The 20,567-nt window shown below is 53.0% G+C and overlaps 1 protein-coding gene across 2 annotated transcripts; it reads left to right on the plus strand.

The window, feature by feature from the left end:
- The first annotated feature begins 4,131 nt into the window (after window positions 1-4,131).
- SPI1 (Spi-1 proto-oncogene) lies at window positions 4,132-20,530 on the plus strand. 2 transcript variants are annotated; one of them, XM_027114760.1, is made up of 5 exons: window positions 4,132-4,406; window positions 6,740-6,836; window positions 18,292-18,479; window positions 19,252-19,414; window positions 19,815-20,530. In XM_027114760.1, the coding sequence occupies exons 1-5, from the start codon at window positions 4,362-4,364 to the stop codon at window positions 20,132-20,134; spliced, it is 813 nt and encodes a 270-aa protein (XP_026970561.1). In that variant the 5' UTR covers window positions 4,132-4,361; the 3' UTR covers window positions 20,135-20,530. The 2 variants fall into 2 exon arrangements, with proteins under 2 accessions (XP_026970561.1, XP_026970560.1); XM_027114759.1 differs by having other exon boundaries at window positions 4,145-4,406; window positions 6,737-6,836.
- Window positions 20,531-20,567: the final 37 nt, after the last annotated feature.

Here is a 20,567-nt window from a genome sequence, read left to right on the forward strand (position 1 = left end):
TCCCTTATCCTCCCCTCCCACCACCCCCGCCCCATTCGCTCTTTCATTGCCTCACTTCTCTCTACTCCCTTCTTTGACTCTCTCCTTTTATTTTCCTTTCTATTCCTCTCCAGTTCTGGCTGCCTTTCCCCTCTCTGCCCTTCCTTGCTCTCCCCATATTTGGCTTCTCTTCCTCTGCCTCTTTCCCCTGCCCTAGGATCCAGCCCTTCCTAGAGCCCCAGAAAGCAGGTTCATGCCCCAGCTCTCCACTCACAGGTTGTGTGACCCTGGGCGAGTCACTGACCTCTTGGGCCTCAGTGTAACAGACGGTTGTCCTGGTTACGTGAGATCACAAGGGTGGAAGCACTCAGCACAGTGCTGGGCACTCAGAAAATAATTTCCCCCCCTTTTAAAAAATTTTTTAATTTTTAAAATGTTTTATTTTTGGCTGTGTTGGGTCTTCGTTGCTGCGCGTGGGTTTTCTCTAGTTGTGGTGAGCAGGGGTTACTCTTCATTGCGGTGCGCAGGCTTCTCAATGCAGTGCAGAGCATGGGCTCTAGGTGTGCGGACTTCTGGAGTTGTGGCACGCAGGCTCAGTAGTTGTGGTGCACAGGCCTAGCTGATCTACGGCATGTGGAATCTTCCCGGACCAGGGCTCGAACCCGTGTCCCCTGCATTGGCAGGCAGATTCTTAACCACTGTGCCACCAGGGAAGTCCCTGTTGCCCCTTTTTAAGGAGCTGTTAGCCGTGGGGTTGTGGATTTTCAAACCTTCTCGGCTCTGCTCAGAATTGCTTAGAATCTGGGTCCTACTATTCCAAAGGCTTAGGATAACATCAGTTCCCTAGGAATTGGAATCTCGGGAAGAGGCCTCTGGTGTACTTTGGGAGGAGGGGCAGTGGGAGGAAGGATGGGAAGGACTTGCTGTGTGAATGGACACAGGATGCTGGAGCTGCACAGAAAGTGGGAGTCGGTTCTGCCCATTTCCATAGATTTGGGGTCCTGGGCCTTTTATGGGTTTCCTTACCCAGGCCTCTTGGGCTTGACCAGACTTGGGACAGTGGAATCTCTTTCTTCTCCTGAGGCCCCTTGAGACGTAGGGCTCAGGAACACAGAGTCGACCTGGTCTGCTCCCTGTGTCCACGGAGGGCAGCACCACACTCCCTGCTTATAACCAGCAAAGGCTCCGCAGTCCCCCCTGGATACCCACCAGGCTCCTGGGCTTGGGACTGAAGGCTCTTTGCCTTCCTGCCCTGTCTTGCTGCCAGCCACAAGGAGGGCAGCGCACTGTTCCCTCGTTCTCTCCCAACTCCTTGCCTTTGCTCAGGCTGGTCCCTCAGCCGGACATGCTCTCTCCCTCACACGCTTTCCTACCTGTGGCCCTGACCTGATTAACTGTTCACTAATGCACCTGGTGCCTCTTGTGCCCCTGCCTCCCAGAAGGACCATGCCGTCTGCCACACATGTGTGTTCTCTCTGCAGGCCTGTGAGCTCCTGGAGGCCCAGGGCATGCTTCCTTCATGTCTGTGTCCCCTTGCCAGGCCAGCACATGGGAAACCCTCAATAAAAAGTTAGTGATTAGGGGCTTCCCTGGTGGCGCAGCGGTTAAGAATCCGCCTGCCAATGCAGGGGACAGGGGTTTGAGCCCTGGTCCGGGAAGATCCCACATGCTGCGGAGCAACTGAGCCCACGTGTCACAACTACCGAAGCCCACGCACCTAGAGCCCGCGCACAGCAACGAAGACCCAGTGCAGCCAAAAATAAATAAATAAATTAATTTTTTAAAAAAGATTAAATGAATGAATAAGTAGATAAATAAGCATATAAACGAAACAAACCAAGATAAGAAGAAATGAGTGAAAGAATGAATGAACACATCAAGCAAGACCTGGTTCTCATGCAGTAGAGCCATCCCCACACACAGCCAGTCAGCTGGGACTAGGCCTTCTTTTTCTTTTTTTTTTTAAATTAATTTATTTTATCTTTGGTTGTGTTGGGTCTTCGTTGCTGTGCGAGGGCTTTCTCTGGTTGTGGCGAGCGGGGGCTACTCTTCGTTGCAGTGCGCGGGCTTCTCATTGCGGTGGCTTCTCTTGTTGCGGAGCATGGGCTCTAGGCCCATGGGCTTCAGTAGTTGTGGCACGTGGGCTTCAGTAGTTGTGGCGTGTGGGCTCAGCAGTTGTCGCTCGCGGGCTCTAGAGCGCAGGCTCAGTAGTTGTGGCGCACGGGCCTAGTTGCTCTGTGGCATGTGGGATCTTCCCAGACCAGGGCTTGAACCAGTGTCCCCTGCATTGGCAGGCAGATTCTTAACCACTGTGCCACCAGGGAAGTCCCTAAGCCTTCTTGATGGGAAAGTGGGGACAGGGATGGAGTTGATGCCAAGTCAGCCCGCCTCTCCCCTCCTCTTGGGGAGGAACCTTGGCCAGGTACCTAGGGAGTCCTGAGGGCCAGTGATGTGGACCCCTTGGAGAGTCCCAAGTGTGGATGCAAAAAATCAGTGAAGATGTAGGTGAAATAGATCTAATGGTGAACCCAGACCTGTGAATCTCTGGTCTTTGCTGCAAGTAAAGAAACACTTGGGCGTCTGGGATTCCACTGACAGGAAGGAGGCTGGCTAGTCTTAGTGGGAAGGGGATATAAAGCAAAGGGTTAGACTACACAGGGGAGGAAACTGAATGCTCAAGAAGTTCTTCCCCAAGAGAAGAGGACTCACCAGAAATCAATGGATCAAAAAATGTCTCTGGGCTTCCCTGGTGGCGCAGTGGTTGAGAGTCCACCTGCCGATGCAGGGGACACGGGTTCGTGCCCCGGTCCGGGAAGATCCCACATGCCGCGGAGCGGCTAGGCCCGTGAGCCATGGCCGCTGAGCCTGCGCGTCCGGAGCCTGTGCTCCGCAACGGGAAAGGCCACAACAGTGAGAGGCCCACGTACCACAAAAAAAAAAAAAAAAATGTCTCTATTCATCCTTCTGCCCTCCAGACTAGATCAGGAATTCCCTGAAGGCAGGGATCTTGTCCAGTATCTTTCTCTTCTCCCAGCGCTCAGCATAAAGCCTGGAACTCAATTAATATTGGCAGGATACATGGATGGATGGATGGATGAATGGATGGATGGATAAGTGGATGGATGGATGGATGGATGGATGAGTGGATGGATGGATAGGTGGATGAAAAGGACCAATGGATGAAGAGATTGATAGCTGAACATCAAGTGGATAAACAGATGGAAATATGGGTGAATAACAGATGGATGGGCTGATATACGAACATATAGATGGCTACTTGGACAAGTAGATAAACAAATGGGTGGGTGGATGACAGACTAACAGATAAATGGATGAATGAATGCACAGTTGGATAAACTGGTAGACAAATGTATGACTGGCTTTGTGGGTGGATAGATGGATCGACAAACAGACAGATAAACAAATGGATGGGAAAATAGATGAATGGATGGACAGACAGGAAAAGTTTGTAAACTTGGAAGACTAGATTGATATTAAGGCATTGTTAAGGGGAGGGGACACTGAGAAATCTAGGCTGGGAGTAGAGCACCTAGGGATTTGGAAGAAGCGGTGGTCCTTAGGAAGCTGGGAGGGGAGGGTGTAAGAACGCTTCTGGTGGAAGGGAAGCTGGTGGAGGGAAGGGGAAAGCGGTGCTGTGCTGAGGACCCTGCCCGGGAGCCCAGCCCCAGGCTGGATAGAACCCAGGGGTTGTGCCACCTACGGGCACAGGAAGAGCCAGGCCTGGCACTCTGCTGGATCAGAGCCCTCAGACAACCAGGCTGACCCCAGAAAGCAGAGACCGCAAGAGGTCACCCACCCTTAACAGCTCTGACCCCAAGGAAGTGACTGTTGGCCACGTGGGGGTCTCAAGAGAAGCAGGTATCTGTGAGGTTAGGGGTTAGAGGTTAGAGAGCCTCTGCAGGGCCCGGGTGCAGGAAAGGCCTCCGGTGGTGGAGGCAGCCTTCCTCCCTCCCACTCTTCCTCCCACCCTAGCCCTCAAGGCCGCCCCTCACAGTCCCAGCTTCCTCTGGGCAGGGGGCCTGGCCCCCATGGCCTCCCAGGCCAGCCCCTGGAGCACCACCTGCCCCAGCCGGCCAGAGACTTCCTGTAGCGCAAGAGATTTATGCAAACGGGCTGGGGTGGTGATGTCACCCCAAGGGGACTATCTCCCAGCGGCAGGCCTTCGATAAAATCAGGAACTTGCGCTGGCCCTGCAATGTCAAGGGAGGGGGCTCACCCAGGGCTCCTGTAGCTCAAGGGGCAGGCCTGAGCCCTGTACCCGCCCTGAGTCCGTCCAGCCCCCGACGGGGCGCCCCATCCCCAGGGGCTCCGCACTGGCCCCCACCAAGGCAGGGGACCTGACCGGCTCGGAGCTCGGCTGGATGTTACAGGCGTGCAAAATGGAAGGGTTTCCCCTCGTCCCCCCTGTGAGTATTGGGGCTCCTCCGCCAGCCCAACCTGTGGCCCTCGGACGCCCACCCGCCTGCCTGCCAGCCCGCCGGCTGCCCTCCCACTATCAGTGGGAAGTTGGTGTTTCCTCCCTGGAGCTCCCGGCCTGAGACCCAGCAAGGGGGCCATTGGCTTTCTCGGAGCGTGTCCTGGCGGGCTGAGGGCTGAGCCCATGGTGGAGCTGTGATCGGTGGGGCCTGAACGGTTATTTATAGATGGGGCTCGGGTGGCAGGCCGGAGCTCCACGGCAGGGTGCAGGGCTGAGGATGGTGAGGGTGGCGGCAGGGAGGTGGTGGCGGAGGAAATGGGGAGACTGGTGTGGGGGGGGATGCCAGTCCCCAGGACAGTATGGGCTTGAGGGCAGGCGGCAAGAGGCCAGAGGTGGCCTGGGTGCTTCTGGAGACTGAGGCTGCCTTAAGCCTTGGTCCCCACCAGCCAGCCTGGGGCCTGGTACAGAGGACACGGTTGTTGACCCAAGGGTCTGGGGCTTGGGCCCTGGGCCCTCAGTGGCAGAGGCAGGGGTCGGGGCAGGCGCTGGGCCGGAGCAGTGAGGGGAGCAGAGGCTAGCCACGCAGTTAGGGGTGGGCTCTGGCTGGGGATCAGGGAGTGGAGGGCAGGGGCTGGTGCTGGGGACACCCCGGGGCTGAGATTGGGGCTGGGGTGGGAGCTGGGGGAGGTCAAGGGGGGAGCCTGGAGTGGGGGCAGGGCTGAGGCTGGAGGTGAAGAAGCAGGAGTCCCGGGGGACCCCGGGGAGGGAAGGGCAGCCGTCTGGGGCAGACCCCCTCTGCTGCTGCCCTCAGTGACAGTTGCAGCCTTCGGCAGGTGTCAGACCCGGGCCCTCTGAGAGGACCCCTCTCCCTTTTCCTACCCTGACCCAACTCAGCAGGGGTGGGGAGCCCTGGGGGGAGACGGGAAGGGCTTGGCAGGACCTGCCCACCTGACTCAGCTTTCCCGGCCTGGAGGCAGCTCCCTTCCCCCCGCCCCACCCCAGCGGGGCCTCAGAGCCTGGGGGAGGCACCCCAGGCTTGACATCCCGCTGTGGGGTTGCGCTGCCTCCAAGCCCAGTGCCAGGCTCCTCCCTGGGTCGGACTCAGAACCAGCCAGCCCTTCGGCACCTGGCTCTGGCCCACCCTCCCCCGACCTGGGGGCCAGCAGTGGTGACAGAGGTGGTCCCGAGGAGAGCCAGCCCTGCCTCCAGAAAGCCACAGGCCCTGGGGTTTGGCCACCCTGTCTCTGACCCTTGACCTCTGAATCCCTGAACTCCAGCTAGAGCGGGGCAGGAGGCACATCCCCTTGGGCTCCCACACCGCGCCCCAGCCCAGGGGCTACTCAGAGTGGGTCCTTGGAGGGTGGGCTACCAAGGCAGCCCTGGTTGCCGAACCAAGCCCTGAGGGCCGGAGTTACTGTTGTGCAATCCTCGGGCTCACACTGTGTGGGGGAGGAAAGGCCTGATGACTGCTGGGAAGCCTCCGGGAGCATTCCCTATGCCAGTGGGGTGGGGGGGTGGGAGGAAGACCAGGGAGCATCCCAGGGAGCGTGTCAGGAGGAGGGGGGAGGGGGGAGAGGCCCCCAAACCTGCCCCTGCCTGGGTGAGTCCTGTAAATTCCATCAGTGTGAACGGCCACTGCTAATGGTGGTGGCCCTGGGCACCGGCTAAGAGAGAGAGTGGGTGTCAGGGCGGGGCTGTAGCAGGACGACAAGCGTGTGTGCCGTGGCGTGAGTGTGTAGGTGGAGTGAGAGTGACCGAGGAAGGGTGTGGGTGTGAGTGTGTGGGTTAATGCATTTGCAGGCAAGTGGGTGGATACGTGTGTTAATCCCAGTGACGCTGCGTGTGCCTACAGGTGGGTGCATAATGGGGTGTGTGTGTGTGACGACAAGCGTGTGTAAGTGTGAGTGACCCCCAGAGCGAGTGTGAGGGCTGTGAGTGGACGGGGGGGTGAGAGTTCGCATGTAAGAGTGTGGGTAGAAGTGTGTCACGGGGAGTATGTATGTGTTTGGGGGGTGTAGGCATATCAGTGTGACCGTGAGAGGGTGCGTGCGTGTGGCTGGGATCCGGGCACACGCTAGAATGTGAGTATGAGTATGAGTGTGAGGTGACGGGCTGTCCTCTCAGACCTGGTCCTCTTTTGACCTCTGACCTCCAGGGTCCCTGTCACCCCCTTTCTGCAGGAGCCAAGGCTCTTGCTCCCCTGGGTCCCCCTCTACCTCTCTCTGTGGCCTCTCCCAGTTCCAAGCAGAGAGAGGGCTGTAAGCCTGATACAGACGGTCTCCCGGCCACATTCCCAGCCCTGACACCCTCCTCTCTCAGCAGCCATCGGAAGATCTAGTTCCCTATGACACGGATCTCTACCAACGCCAAACGCACGAATATTACCCCTATCTCAGCAGTGATGGAGAGAGCCACAGCGGTGAGTACCGGGCCCCAGCCCAGCCCCACTTCCCCAGCCTGGCCTGCGCGCCCAAGCACGGCTGGGTTCCGGGGAGAAGGGAAAGAAGCCTCATTCCCAGGGCTTCTTTGGAACTCTGAGAATCAGATCCAGTTAGCTCTTGGGGATGTGAATTCACTATCCTGACCCCCGACAGTCCTGCTTCCCAACACCCCACACCCCCAGCCTGCATTTATGGAGGATCCTTGCTGTATCCAGGCACGGGTTAGCTTCTTCTACATCTATCTTCTTGTCCAACCCTTTTGGCCTTTTTACACACGAGGAAACAAGCTAAGCGGCTACGGGACTTGTACAAGGTGGCACAGCCGGTCAGTGGGATCCAGCTCTGTCGGTCTGCTCCAGGCCCAGTGCTTTTCCACCTTCCCCTCCCCCAATTCCCCGTCTTCCTCTCCGTTCTTGTCTCACATACACACACTAACCCCTCATCTCCTTGCTGGGGCAGCCCCGCTCCCTGCTGTGTGTGGCTAGCAGAATTTGTCTATTGACATTTGGGCTGGATAATGCTATGTTGTGAGGCCTGTCTTGTGCATTGTAGGATATCTGGCAGCATCTCTGGCTTCCACCCACTAGATGCCAGCAGTACTGCCAATCATGACAACCAAAAATGTCTCCGGCATTGCCAAGTGTCCCCTGGGGGGGCAGAACCGCTCCTATGTGAGAGCTGCTGAGCTGAAGGAAAGGCTCTGAGGACTCCCTCATTCAGTAGGGGCTGAAGACCCCAGTCTGTTCGGGGCGGGGGCGAGGATGGGGCCTGGGCCAGGGGCGTTTTCCATCTGGGCCTAACTGTGCTCTCCCAAGGCTCAGCCTTGTTCCTGAAGCAAATTCAGGGGAGGAGAGAGAGGCCTTCAACGCCTGGGACCTGGGCAGGGAGATAAGAGAGGTTACCTGAGGTGGATCTTGGTATAGCGATGAGACATCTCTGAACCAAAGGCCAGGTGGCCTAGTTAATGGGTCTTCACTGGAGGATTCTTCGGGGGGTCTGAGACCTGGGCAGGCCAGACACTGGGGTTTCTGCAGTCCCAGAGGGACAGGTGTGCTATGTGCCACAGCTGAGGAAGGTTTCACACCTGAGGGCCACACCTGGGAGCCATTCACACCTCCATTCTGCTGGCATATCTATGGCCGTTTAAACCTGACGGCCACACCCAGAGATGCCATTTGTGGTGAGTCCTTATTTAGGGCCCTCACATCCAGATGCCAAACCTTGCGAACGGTTTCAACTGGAACTCACACCTGACAACTACTATAAAGACTATACCTAGAAGCCGTGTCTTGGGAGTAGGTGGTGGATGTACTTCAAGGTCATATATGGGAACACACAGGCTTCTTTCAGAGCTCTAGGGCTAGAAAGTCTTTAAAAATACCCTTTTTCTCATCCGTTTAAGCTTGTTTATAATTCTACAAGAAATGCATCCTCTCTGTGGAAAATCCAGACAATTTAGAGAGTGTCCCTTATCCAACTCTATCCCCAGATCCCCCCCTGCCAGGGTCAAGGGCTGGGTCTCCCTGATCCAGAGACCTGCGCACACACCCTTCCACCAAGCAGTTCGGGACCAGAGAAAGTCCCTGTTTGAGGACTGGCGCCCCCTGGTGGCTTCAGGCAGCAGGACAGCTCGGGTCCCAGCAAGCTCAGGACTACTTCTGACCCCTTCCAGCATTAGGGATCCTTTCTCCTCTGGCCTGACCCCTTCGCGGTTTCATTGGGTTTGGGTGCATTTCTTTTGGGTCTATTGAAGCCTCATTTTCTCCTCCTGTGATATGGGTGTGCTATGGGTTTATATATCTAGAAACCAGCTAGGCCTGGGGTGGGCTGATGGAGTGAGCACTTTAGAGAAAGCCAGTGCTTTCCTGGCTCAGTGACCAGGCAGATCCCTTATATCTGGGGTGGGGCTCTAGGAGTGACTCCTAATTGGATGTGTGAGCTCCCCATTTGGGTCCTTCAGACCCAAACCCTTCATAGACTCCTCCAGTGTCCCCAGGTGTTCTGGTCCCTATTCACAACCCCCGCCTCCCCGCCACACCCCTGCCATCACGGCCCACCGGGCCATCTGTTCTGTCCCTTCTTAATATCTTTTGGAAGGTATTCTCTGAAGACTCAAGAGTAGAGACACCCGCACATTCTTCCACCTGTTCCTGCACGTCCTCTGCATCTGTATTTTTAGGTGGTGAGGCTTAGTGAAAAGGCACTGGGGCCAGACCTGGGTCTAGTCCTGGCTCCATCACTCACTAGTGTGTAACCTTGGAGCAAGTGACTTAACCCCTCTAAGCCCCTGTTTCTTCATCTATAAAACTGAGGGCATGAAAACACTCCACAGAGTTGCAATGATTAAATGAGGTTAACACATGTAATATATGAGGTAATATACTGAGTACAAGGCCCAGTAAACTTTCAGGACATAGTATGTTAGCTTTACTGAATCCCCCCAGGCGGAAGGGATGAAGCAGCTGAGAGAGTAGAGAAGCACAGAAGGTTCTGTGACAGATCAAGTGGGTCATTTTCCAATGCCCCAGATGACAGCCAGCCAGGCACCCACTCATCCATCCATCCACTCCCCTCCCACCCACCAGCCACCCACCCATTCTTCCAACACTTATTGTCCAATCCACTTGTCCACTCATCCCCTCATTTGTCCATCCACCAAATAACCTCTGATTATATGCCATTCGCCAGAAACTGTTCCATGATGAGCAGGCCAGGCAAGGCCACTGCCCTTGTAGAGCTTACAGTCCAGTGAGGGAGAGAGACAGTGAAAAATCAAACTAACAGACATGTACTAATAAGTCCTATGGAAAGTAGAGTAACGTGATTCGGAGTGTCTAGGTGGGGGACACTTTAACTGGGTGGTCAAGGAAGGCCTGTGAGGAGGTGGCAGCTGAGTGGAAATCTGAGTGCAGGGAAGGAACATGAATGTCAAGGCAGGTAGGGACAGGTGTTCTAGGGAGAGAGAACAGCAAGTGCAAGAGCAGGAGGGACCTCCCCCGAGGACCAGAGTGGCCAGTGAGCACAGGGGGGCAGAAACAAAATGAAGCCAGAGGGGTCTGCAGGGGGCAGATCACCCAGGGCGTGATGGCCGTGGCAGAAGTTTGGGTTTTATCCTGCATCTAATGGGAAGCCATTGGAGGGTTCTGAGCAGGGAAATGACATGATCTGAATAATCTTTGTGTGTGTGTGTGTGTGTGTGTGTGTGTGTGTGTGTGGTAAAAATCTAAATAAATTGTAAGTGTTTAATTTTAATTATTAAAACAAGAAATACCCATTGCAAACAATTTTAAAATACAACAGCATAGCAAGTGAAATATTAGCCTCTTCCCGTTCTTATTCTTCCCTGACAGCACCTTGGTCTATCCTTGCAGATATTTTATTTGACATGTATAATCCTGTATGTTTGTAAGTGTATACGTCCACATGTGCATATTCTATCCGTTCAAAAGTGGACTGTAGTGTCATACTGTTCTGCAATCTGCTACTTTTTACATAAACTTATCATAGTCATTCCTCCATGGCATACATAACAACCAGAGATAGATAAAAGCTATTTCTCTAGTCTTTCTATTACAGGGCTATGTAAGTGTATATATGAAGATTTGAAATAGAGACTTAGAACAGCCTTTATTTATTCATTCACATACATTTATTGAGTACTTTCTATATGCTAGGTGGAGATGAATCTAGCTTGATTTTTTACTTTGAGGCATCTGTTCACTTGTACTATGAAAGATGAGAACTTGACTTTCTAGGTATTTATAACACACACACACACACACTCACACTCACACTTCTCCACATATACCAAGATACTTATAGTAACTTTTTCCCTTCTTTATCATTTTATTACTGTAATGGGCATACAACGTAAGTGTATAAGTGTAAGGTGTGACAGCATAATGACCTCACACACATGTACATTGTGAAATGATTACCACATAAGTTTAGTTAACATCCATCACCTCATATACTTACAAAAGAATTTTTTTCCCCTTGTAATGAGAACTTTTAGGCGAAACTCTCTTGACTTGCAAAGTTGCCACACAGCAGTGTTAACTATAGTCATCGTGCACATCACATCCCCAGGACTTATTTATCTTACACCTGGAAGTTTGTACCTTAGACCACCATCACCCAATTTCCCCTGTCCCTCTCCCCACCACTACTTCTGGCAACCACAAATCTGATCTCTTTTTTTTAGATTCCACCTATAAGTGAGATCATACAGTGTTTGTCTTCCTCTGTATTCTAACTTTTGTTAAATCAGTATCTGAATTTTCCATTATTAGGACCATGTGAATATTACTCACAGCTGAGCCACATGGCGTACTTTGATTACCTGTACTTTCTCGTCGCTGTGTTTCTGAGGGTCAGTGTAGCAGGGAGATGGAGACCTCACGCTGCAACCAGGCTGCTGGGAGTCACACCCCAACTCCTCACTACTGGGTGGGGTGACCTGGGGCAAGACATCTCACCCCTCTGTGCCCCAACTTCTTCTTTCTTTTTATAAATTTATTTATTTATTTTTGGCTGGGTTGGGTCTTCGTTGCTGGGCGTGGGTTTTCTCTAGTTGCCGCGAGGGGGGCTACTCTTCATTGCAGTGCGCAGGCTTCTCATTGCGGTGGCTTCTCTTGTTGCGGAGCTCCGGCTCAGGCACACAGGCTTCAGTAGTTGTGGCACACAGACTCAGTAGTTGTGGCTCACGGGCTCTAGGGCACAGGTTCAGTAGTTGTGGCGTACGGGCTTAGTTGCTCCGCGGCACGTGGGATCTTCCCGGACCAGGGCTCGAACCCATGTCTCCTGCATTGGCAGGCGGATTCTTAACCACTGCGCCACCAGGGAAGTCCTTCAACTTCTTCTTAATGATACCTACTTCACAGGATTGCTGTAAGGAAGGAATGAGTTACTACAGTTAAAATGCTTAGAACAGTGAACACTATATAAGGATTCATTGCTCTTCTCATTATACTCTCCTAAGAAAGGATGTATGGGAGGTAAGGTTTTGTTCTTGTTGTTTGTTTTACCTGGTGTCTTTATGCTCTCAGTTGATTAACAGTAGTTTGGCTGTGTACAGAAATCTAAGTTGAAAATCATTTTTTTTCTCACTGAAATTGAAAGCATTTCTCTACTGTCCTCTGGTTACTAGAGTTTTTCTTAGGAAATCTGATGTCATTCTATGTCCTCTTTTTGAATGTAACCATTTTTGGTGATTTTTTTGTTTTTTGGTTTTTTTTTTTTTCTGTTTGGTTTTGTTTTGTCTCTCTGGAAGTTTTCAGTGTCTTCTCCCAATACCTAGTGGTTCCACTGAATAAGCTTTTAAAAAGATCACTCTGGCTGCTGTGTGGAGAGTAGATGGAGAGGAGACAAGAGTAGGAATGGGGGGAAAGCACAGTAGAAAACCACTGGAATAATCCAGGCGAGAGATGACGGTGGCTTGGACAAGGGTGGTGGCGAGAGAGACAGAAAGGAGCAGACAGGGACTTCCCTGGCGGTCCAGTGGTTAGGACTCTGTGCTCTCGCTGCTGAGAGCCCAGGTTCGATCCCTGGTTGGGGAACTAAAATCCCACAAGCCACACAGCGTGGCCAAAAAAAAAAGAAAAGGAAAAAAAGGAAAGGAGCAGACAGATTTAGGATAGATTCTGAAGGTAGAGCTCACAGAATTTGCTATTTATTATTATTATTTTTAAACTGTGATAAAATGCACATAATTTAAAATTTACTATCTTAACCATTTTCAAATGTACAGTTCAGTGGCATTAAGAACATTCACATTGTTGTGCAACCGTCACCACCATCCATCCCCAGAACTCTTTTCATCTTGCAAAACTGACACTCTGTACCAATTAGACAATAACTCCCCATTGCCCCCTCCCCTCAGACCCTGGCAACCACCATTCTACTTTCTGTTTCTATGAGCTTGACTACAGTAACTACTTCATATTCATGGAATCATGCAGTATCTCTCTTTTTGTGACTGGCTTATTTTACTGAGCATATAATATCCTCAAGGTTCATCGACGTTGCAGCATAGGTCAGAATTTCCTTCCTTTTTAAAGCTGGATAATATTCCATCATACGTTTATACCACATTTTGTTTATCCATCCATCTCTTGATGGACACGTGACTTGCTTCTACCTTTTGGCTATTGTGAGCAATGCTGCTGTGAACATGGGTATAAAAATATCTTTTTGAGATCCTGCTTTCAGTTCTTTTGGGATATATACCCAGAAGTGGAACTGTTGGATTATAAGGTAATTCTATTTTTAATTTTTTGAGGACCCACCATACTGTTTTCCATAGTGGCTGCACCATTTTACATTCCTACCAACACTGCACAGGGATTCCATTTCTCCACATCCTTGCCAACACTTGTTATTTTCTGTTTTTTTGTGTGTGTGTGTGGTACGCGGGCTCTCACTGCTGTGGCCTCTCCCGTTGCGGAGCACAGGCTCTGGACGTGCAGGCTCAGCGGCCATGGCTCATGGGCCCAGCCGCTCCGCGGCATGTGGGATCCTCCCGGACCGGGGCACGAACCCGCGTCCCCTGCATTGGCAGGCGGACTCTCAACTATTCCGCCACATGGGAAGCCCCCTATTTTCTGTTTTTTAAACCATTTTTTAAATTGAAGTATAGATAATTTACAATGTTGTGTTAGTTTCAGGTGTACAACAAATTGATTCACTGAGTTATATATATTCTTTTTCAGATTCTTTTCCATTATAGGTTATTACAAGATATTGAATATAATTCTCTGCACTATACAGTAGGTCCTTGTTGTTCTGTTTTTTGATAGTAGCCATCCTAATGGGTGTGATAGGATTTGCTATTTGCAGTGGGATTGTTGAAGGAAATGGAGTTCCAAAGTGTGACCCTTCTCTTGTCCTTCTATCTTTCCAAACACTTATTCATCTTTCCATACAATAGACCATCCACCAATTTATTCACATATTCATCTAATCATCCATTCATTCACCTTTCCAAGTGTTCTTCCTTCCCCCCACCAAACCCTCCATGCATCTCCCACTGACTTATACATCTAATAAATATATGCTAAGCATCTTTTACATGCCAGGCACATTGCTAGGTGCTGTCGAGTGAATAAAACACAGGTCCTATATCTTTGTAACAAGGGAAATAACTAAAACCTTAATAGTTAGGATACGATGTAGAAAGTAACAAGAAACATGAGACCCGGAACTCTCTGCTCTCTGGCCCTCAGTTTCCATATCTGAACAATTTGCAGGAGGGCTGGGCTTAAGGAGCCCTCGTCCACTGGTCTGTGATTTCCTGTGAAGGTTTTCTTCTCATCCCTTGCTTTCTTAATTCCTCATCTTCCTTCTCTTATCTTGATCTTACTTCTCCTTCCCTGGGGTGAGCCCTGGCTTCAGGCTGGGGTTTCTGCTCTGAGGAGAAAAGGTCAACTGAATGACACTTAAGGCTTGAATTTTGTGTGTGTGGCGGGGAGGGGGGCGGGGGGTTGTTTTAAATATCATTTTATTTTTGTCCTAGTGACATGCAGGTATTAGTGACACCAAAAAACTGAGTTAGAATAGGAATGTGTGGGCAGGACTTTGGTCCCAGATTGGGAGCTGGTTTACAGGGAGAAAGTGAAAGATTTTGGTAAATGGGTAATTGTTGGCTGGATGAATGAAGGTTCAATGATGGATGGAAGGATGGTTGGATGGATAATGGATGGATGGATTAAATGATGGATGATGAATGGGTGGATGATAGATGGATTATGGTTGGATGATGGATGGGTGGACGGATGGGTGATGGGTGGATGATGGATGGACGGATGGATGGGTGGAAGGACGGATGGATGGGTGGACGGATGGATGATGGTTGGATGATGGATGGGTGGATGGACGGATGGATGGGTGGATGGATGGATGATGGGTGGATGATGGATGGGTGGATGGATGGATGGGTGGAAGGACGGATGGATGGGTGGATGATGGACGGGTGGATGGACGGATGATGCGTGGATGATGGATGGGTGGATGGATGGGTGATGGGTGGATGGATGGATGATGGGTGGATGATGGATGGGTGGATGGACGGATGATGAATAATGAATGAGGGGTAAATGACGGTAGACAGACAGATGGATAAGAGCAGCCTGTAAATTCTCTCTGTCACCAAGGGCCTTACTTAAAGCTTTCCTTAGCAGTCTTTTTCCTGAGAGGTGGTATGGCGTAGTGGTAAGAGTTTAGTTCCTGGAGTCATACACAGGTGGGTTTGGATCCTGACTCTACCAATGACTGTCTATGGACAAGTGACTTAATGCCTTTGAGTCACAGTTTCCTCATATGCAAAAGGAATATCATACTATAGTGGCCACCTTGTCAGAGCTAAGGTGAGGATTAAATGAGATAATGTGGATTAAGTACTTAGCATAGTGCCTGGTACATAAAAAACACATTAAAAGTTAACATTTATTGGTCACTTAATCAAATATTGATTGAGGCCTAGTACGTGTTGGGTGCCTAACAGGCTGTAGAAGGGAGGGTCCAGAGCTATCTCCAGATATGCAAAGCACACTACATTCTTTTGAGGAGCAGAGTTCATGCTAAAGGGGCAGAAGTTGCAGGATAGTCTGGGTGACCTCTTGAAGTGACAAAAAGGGATAAAGCAATGCATTCATGAACAGTCATCCAGAAATGAGGTCCAAAGAGCCCAGGAGTGCTGCCCTTTGCATTAGGATGGACTCCTGGCATTGTGTTCCTTCAGAGGGCCCCATCCTTGGAACGCCTCTGCCTACCAAACAGACAGCATTTATTACATAAATGCCTAAGCCCTCAAATCAAGGGTAAAGGCAAGGTTTCCGTTGGGCTTTTTGAAACCTTAATTGTAGCCCAAGAGTCTCTGTTGCAGCTTTCAGGGGACCCTGGGGCAGGTTTCCAGAGCCTCAGTGAGCCAAGGAACCTCCTTAGGATCCTCTTAAAGGCCAGATTCCCAGGTCTCCTGTTGGCGCTGATGATTCCGTGGGTCTCCAGTGGGCTGGGGCTTTTCCAGCCCCCAAAGTGACTCCAACGAGGGTGTACTGAGACCTGCTATGGAAAGTGCTGGCCTCAGGCTGGGCCCACCAGAGTGAGCCCATGGGTCTCAGGAGGAGCTAGAACAGAAGTGGGGAGCAGGAGAGAAAGACAGAACACAGGGGCTCCCCAACCCAGAACTGGAGTAGGTGTGAGCATGTGGGGTTGGTGGGCAGGACACAGCATCCTATAACAATCTGGGCACTTCAGCCTGGGCAGGAGAAGGCAAAAATGGGAAGGGCCAGGAGTGGGGCCGGAGGGCAGCTCTACAGCTAAAGAGGAACCTGGATCCACTCACCAAATCCCAGGGCCCCAAAGAGCCCCTCGCTAAAAGACAAAGCGAACCCTCCCAGAGCAAGTGGAGAATTTCTGGGTCTTGTTAACTCACGCAAGATGAAAGTACAAATTCAATGTTGCTGTGTTTTGTTTTCCCTTCAGATTTGGATAATTTTCTGAAGGAGAGTCAGAGTTCTTAAGAGGATAGGATTTACTCATTCATTCATTCATTCATTCATTCCAGAAATGTTTGTTCAGTGCCTACTGCGTCTAGGCACTGGGAATACAAAGGTGAACAAAACCAGTCCCTGCCTTCGGTGCAGCGCTGGGCCCCCAACTCCAGCCTCTGGGAGAAAGTGACAGCCAGGGCCCTCGAACTATTTCTCTGGGCCACAGACTAAGGTGGCAGGGAGCAAGGGAAGATGAGGAACTCACACATATTAAAGCATCTGCTGTTTGCTCAAGTGCTGACTTAGGCTCTCTGAAGCGAGCATTAAACATTAATAATACTAATTACCATAATGATGATGACAGTTAATGTTTTACCGAGTCTTCTTTTGTGTCATGTTCTGTTCTAAGTGCTTTGCGGGCATTAGCTCATTTAATCCTCACAGCAAGCCTATGAGATGGGTGTAATTATTAGCTCCATCTCGCAACTGAGGCAACAGGCATAGAGAAGTAGAATGACCTGCCCGGTGTCGCTCAGGGCTAAGTGGCAGAGCCAGGATTCGAACCCAGCTCTGGCCAAATCATGTACTTTCTCTCTCCTATGCCATGCGGCTTCACGGGGGTCGGAGCCTGGATTGTGGGTTCAAATGATTCCACACGTGGACTGGACCTCAGTAACCACTCAGTTGGGTCTCTGACTTTTGCAGTGGGGAATCAGAGGCTCAGGGAGATAAAATGTCTTGTCCAGGGTCACACAGCAAAGCCACCACAGAGCAAGATTCGAAAGTGAGTCTTCTGATAACCAGTGCAGAGCCAAAACAACACATGTCATTTCTTAGGGATGTGTGAGTATGTGTTTGTGAGAAAGAAACAGAAAGACACACACACACACACACACACACACACGCACACGCACACCAGGCAGGTGATGGTCCCCCTACGCGGCCCTGTGTTTGTCCTGGAGACGCCAACCTGGCTTAGCACCCTGTACACTCCCTCTTTGGACACACGAGAAAATCCCTCTTGTCACTTTATCACCACATCTTCTTTTGGACCCCAGGAAGTCCTCAGACATGTGGCAGTTTTTGTTCCTGGAAATGGTGCCCAGAGAAACCGTGTTGAAGGCCGGCTCCAGTCCCAGGCAGGGCTCCCAGTGGCACGTAGCTATTCCCCAAACTCAAAGCCACCCTACCGCAGACTCTGACAGCACCCACCAGGGAGTTTCTGGGAAAGCCTCGGGTCCCCGCATCTTTGCTGGAACACAGGTGGAGCTGCCCAAGGACATGGCCTTGAGGGAGCGGCACCGGGAGCCCAGACAAGTTCCGGCGTGTGAGGAATGTCAGCCCTGTGACTTTGCAGTCACACCTTGGCCACGTGACAAGGCTGTGAGCTGTGACGGTGGGCAGCCAGTCAGCTCAGGGACCGCGGCTGGGTCTTAAGGGGAGGAGAGGGGACTCAACATTCCCCAAGGGCTGGCTCTGGGCCTAGGAGGTTTTACAACTGTGAACTCATGTGTATCCTCCGGGTAACTATTATCCCCACTTTATAGGTGAGTCAACGGAGGCCAGAGGGGTCCATGCACGCGTTTGAGGTCACACACAAAGTAAACGGCAGAGCCAGGATTCGGACTCTTTGGCTCAAAAGCCTGCGTCCTTGCGATCGCACGCGTGGCAGGGTAGAACGGTTGTTGAGAACACAGCCTTTGCCTCGGACCTGGGTCCCAGCTCTGCCACGGATGAGGCCTTTGACTGCAGGCGTGCTATGTAGCCCCTCCAAGCCTCAGTATCCTCATCTATAGAATGGGGGTCGGAAAACAACAGGGTGGGGCGTGAGGTGATTAATGTCAACTTGCCGTCCAGCCTGGTCCGTGGCGATTATTATACGGTGACACGGGCCTGGCATTATTATTCTTTAATTAGCATAAACCTTTCCTGCCCTGCCCCCCAGACCATTACTGGGACTTCCACCCGCACCACATGCACAGCGAGTTCGAGACCTTCCCCGAGAACCACTTCACGGAGCTGCAGAGCGTGCAGGCCCCGCAGCTGCAGCAGCTCTACCGCCACATGGAGCTGGAGCAGATGCACGTGCTCGACACACCCATGGCGCCCACCCACGCCAGCCTTGGCCACCAGGTGCGTGCGGGGCCACCCGGCCTGGCCCAGCCCAGCCCGTGGCCTGCGGTGAGGCCGGCGCTTCGCAGGAAGCTGACGCGGGCTCTTACTCAACTCGGCTTCCTGCCTCACAGCGCCAACGGCGGCCAGAGCTTCAACGGCCGCCTCCTGACCCCCCGACTGACCCCGTGACCCCACACCCCTTATCTCCTCTCGCCCCACCATGGACAGAGCCCAGATCATCCCCGCGTCCCCACTGATCCTCCCGAGCCTGAAGGCCCGGCCCTGGGCACCTCCCGACCCCCATTCGCTGACCCCTCACGGATCCGGCACCCAAGTCCCTGTGCCCTGACCTCCACTGACCTCTACGGCCCCTCCTCCTCCCCAGCGACCCTAACCCCAGTCAGTGACCTCCACTGACCTTCACGACCCTCACGGACCTCCACCGCCTCTTGGTGCCCTTGCCACTCGCCTACACAACCCCGTTCGCTCCAGTGCCTGACTCTCTAGCACCTCTTCCCCCCAGGACTGCTGCCGGTCCGTGCGCTTCCTTCCCTGGGCCACGCCGCCCTGAACCAGGGAGATGCGTGGGAATTCAGGGGCCCCTTGTCCCCATAACCTGCCCCCTGTGTGGGGTGACCCCGCCTGACCTTCAGGGTGCCCAGCCTTCTCCCAAATCCCTCTGCCCCGCGCCAGCACCCCCTCTTCTCTCACGCAGTCGACCCCGACCTGGCAGCCCTGAGCTTTGAACTGCCCCTCAGTGACCTCAACCCTCCTTCCGCCGCCTTTCCAGGTCTCCTACCTGCCCCGGATGTGCCTCCCGTACCCCTCCCTGTCCCCGGCTCAGCCCAGCTCGGATGAGGAGGAGGGTGAGCGGCAGAGCCCCCCACTGGAGGTGTCTGACGGGGAGGCCGACGGCCTGGAGCCAGGGCCTGGCCTGCTGCACGGGGAGACAGGTAGGGGGCCCAGTCCCACCCCTGACCCAGCCTGGGCCCAGCCGTGACCCGGTCCGTCCGTGCGCCCCGTACCCACCGCGGCCAAGGCCGACGGACTCGGCAGTCATGCCACAGAGCTGAGTGCGTGTGTATGGGGGTGTGTGTGTGTGTGTGTGTGTGTGTGTGTGTGTGTGTGAGTGCATGAGTGTTTGACGACATGTGTCTTCACGTGTGTTTAATGAGGGCGCCTGGGGCAGTCTGTCCCCGCGCACGTGTCTGAGCACGTGTGCCGAGGCCGAGCGTGGCAGTGGGTGTGCGCATGCTCGCTGGTGACCTTTCCCCAGAGACCACCCCGGGGGGTCCCACGTCAGGGGGAGGCGGACTGGGTCCCCGCGTGGGCGCTGACCACCTCCGGCCGCAGGCAGCAAGAAGAAGATCCGCCTGTACCAGTTCCTGCTGGACCTGCTGCGCAGTGGCGACATGAAGGACAGCATCTGGTGGGTGGACAAGGACAAGGGCACCTTCCAGTTCTCGTCCAAGCACAAGGAGGCGCTGGCGCACCGCTGGGGCATCCAGAAAGGCAACCGCAAGAAGATGACCTACCAGAAGATGGCCCGCGCGCTTCGCAACTACGGCAAGACGGGCGAGGTCAAGAAAGTCAAGAAGAAGCTCACCTACCAGTTCAGTGGGGAGGTGCTGGGCCGCGGGGGCCTGGCCGAGCGGCGCCACCCGCCCCACTGAGCCCAGGCCCGAGCCCGCCGGGCCGCCAGGCCTCCCCTCTGGCCATAGCATTAACCCCCCGCCCGGCCGGACACAGGGGGGAAGCTCCCAGGGGCCAGGGGCAGGACTGGGGCGGGCCAGGCCTCGCCTCCCCGCCCACCCCCTCCTCCTCCAAGCCCCGCCCACACCCCTGCTTCGCCTCCCACCAGGACTCCAGCCCCGGCTCCAGAAAGCCACCTGGGCGTCTGGCCCCAGCAAGGGTCAGCTTCCTTAGTACCAGGGGTGCTTCCTTGGGAGTTCGAAGTCATCGTATTTGTGTAAATTGAACCTTCCTCTTTAAGCATCCCTTTCTCTCCACACCTCTCCCCCATCAGCTTCCTCAGGAATACCAGTTATTAAAGTTATTCTCAGTGAGTCCTCTTGCAGCACAGAGAGTCTCTTTTAAAATTTTTTG

The sequence above is a fragment of the Aethalodelphis obliquidens genome, unplaced genomic scaffold, assembly GCF_003676395.1.
Source record: "Aethalodelphis obliquidens isolate GAN/ISIS:26980383/991018 unplaced genomic scaffold, ASM367639v1 scaffold14, whole genome shotgun sequence".
Taxonomy (NCBI): Eukaryota; Metazoa; Chordata; class Mammalia; order Artiodactyla; family Delphinidae; genus Aethalodelphis; species Aethalodelphis obliquidens.

Excerpts from the sequence above, each read along its gene's own strand:
- SPI1 (XM_027114759.1), top strand. The coding sequence starts at position 4,362 with ATGTTACAGGCGTGCAAAATGGAAGGGTTTCCCCTCGTCCCCCCT. Across the intron at positions 6,837-18,291 it reads TGATGGAGAGAGCCACAGCG|ACCATTACTGGGACTTCCAC; the intron begins GTGAGTACCGGG and ends CCTGCCCCCCAG. Across the intron at positions 18,480-19,251 it reads ACGCCAGCCTTGGCCACCAG|GTCTCCTACCTGCCCCGGAT; the intron begins GTGCGTGCGGGG and ends CCGCCTTTCCAG.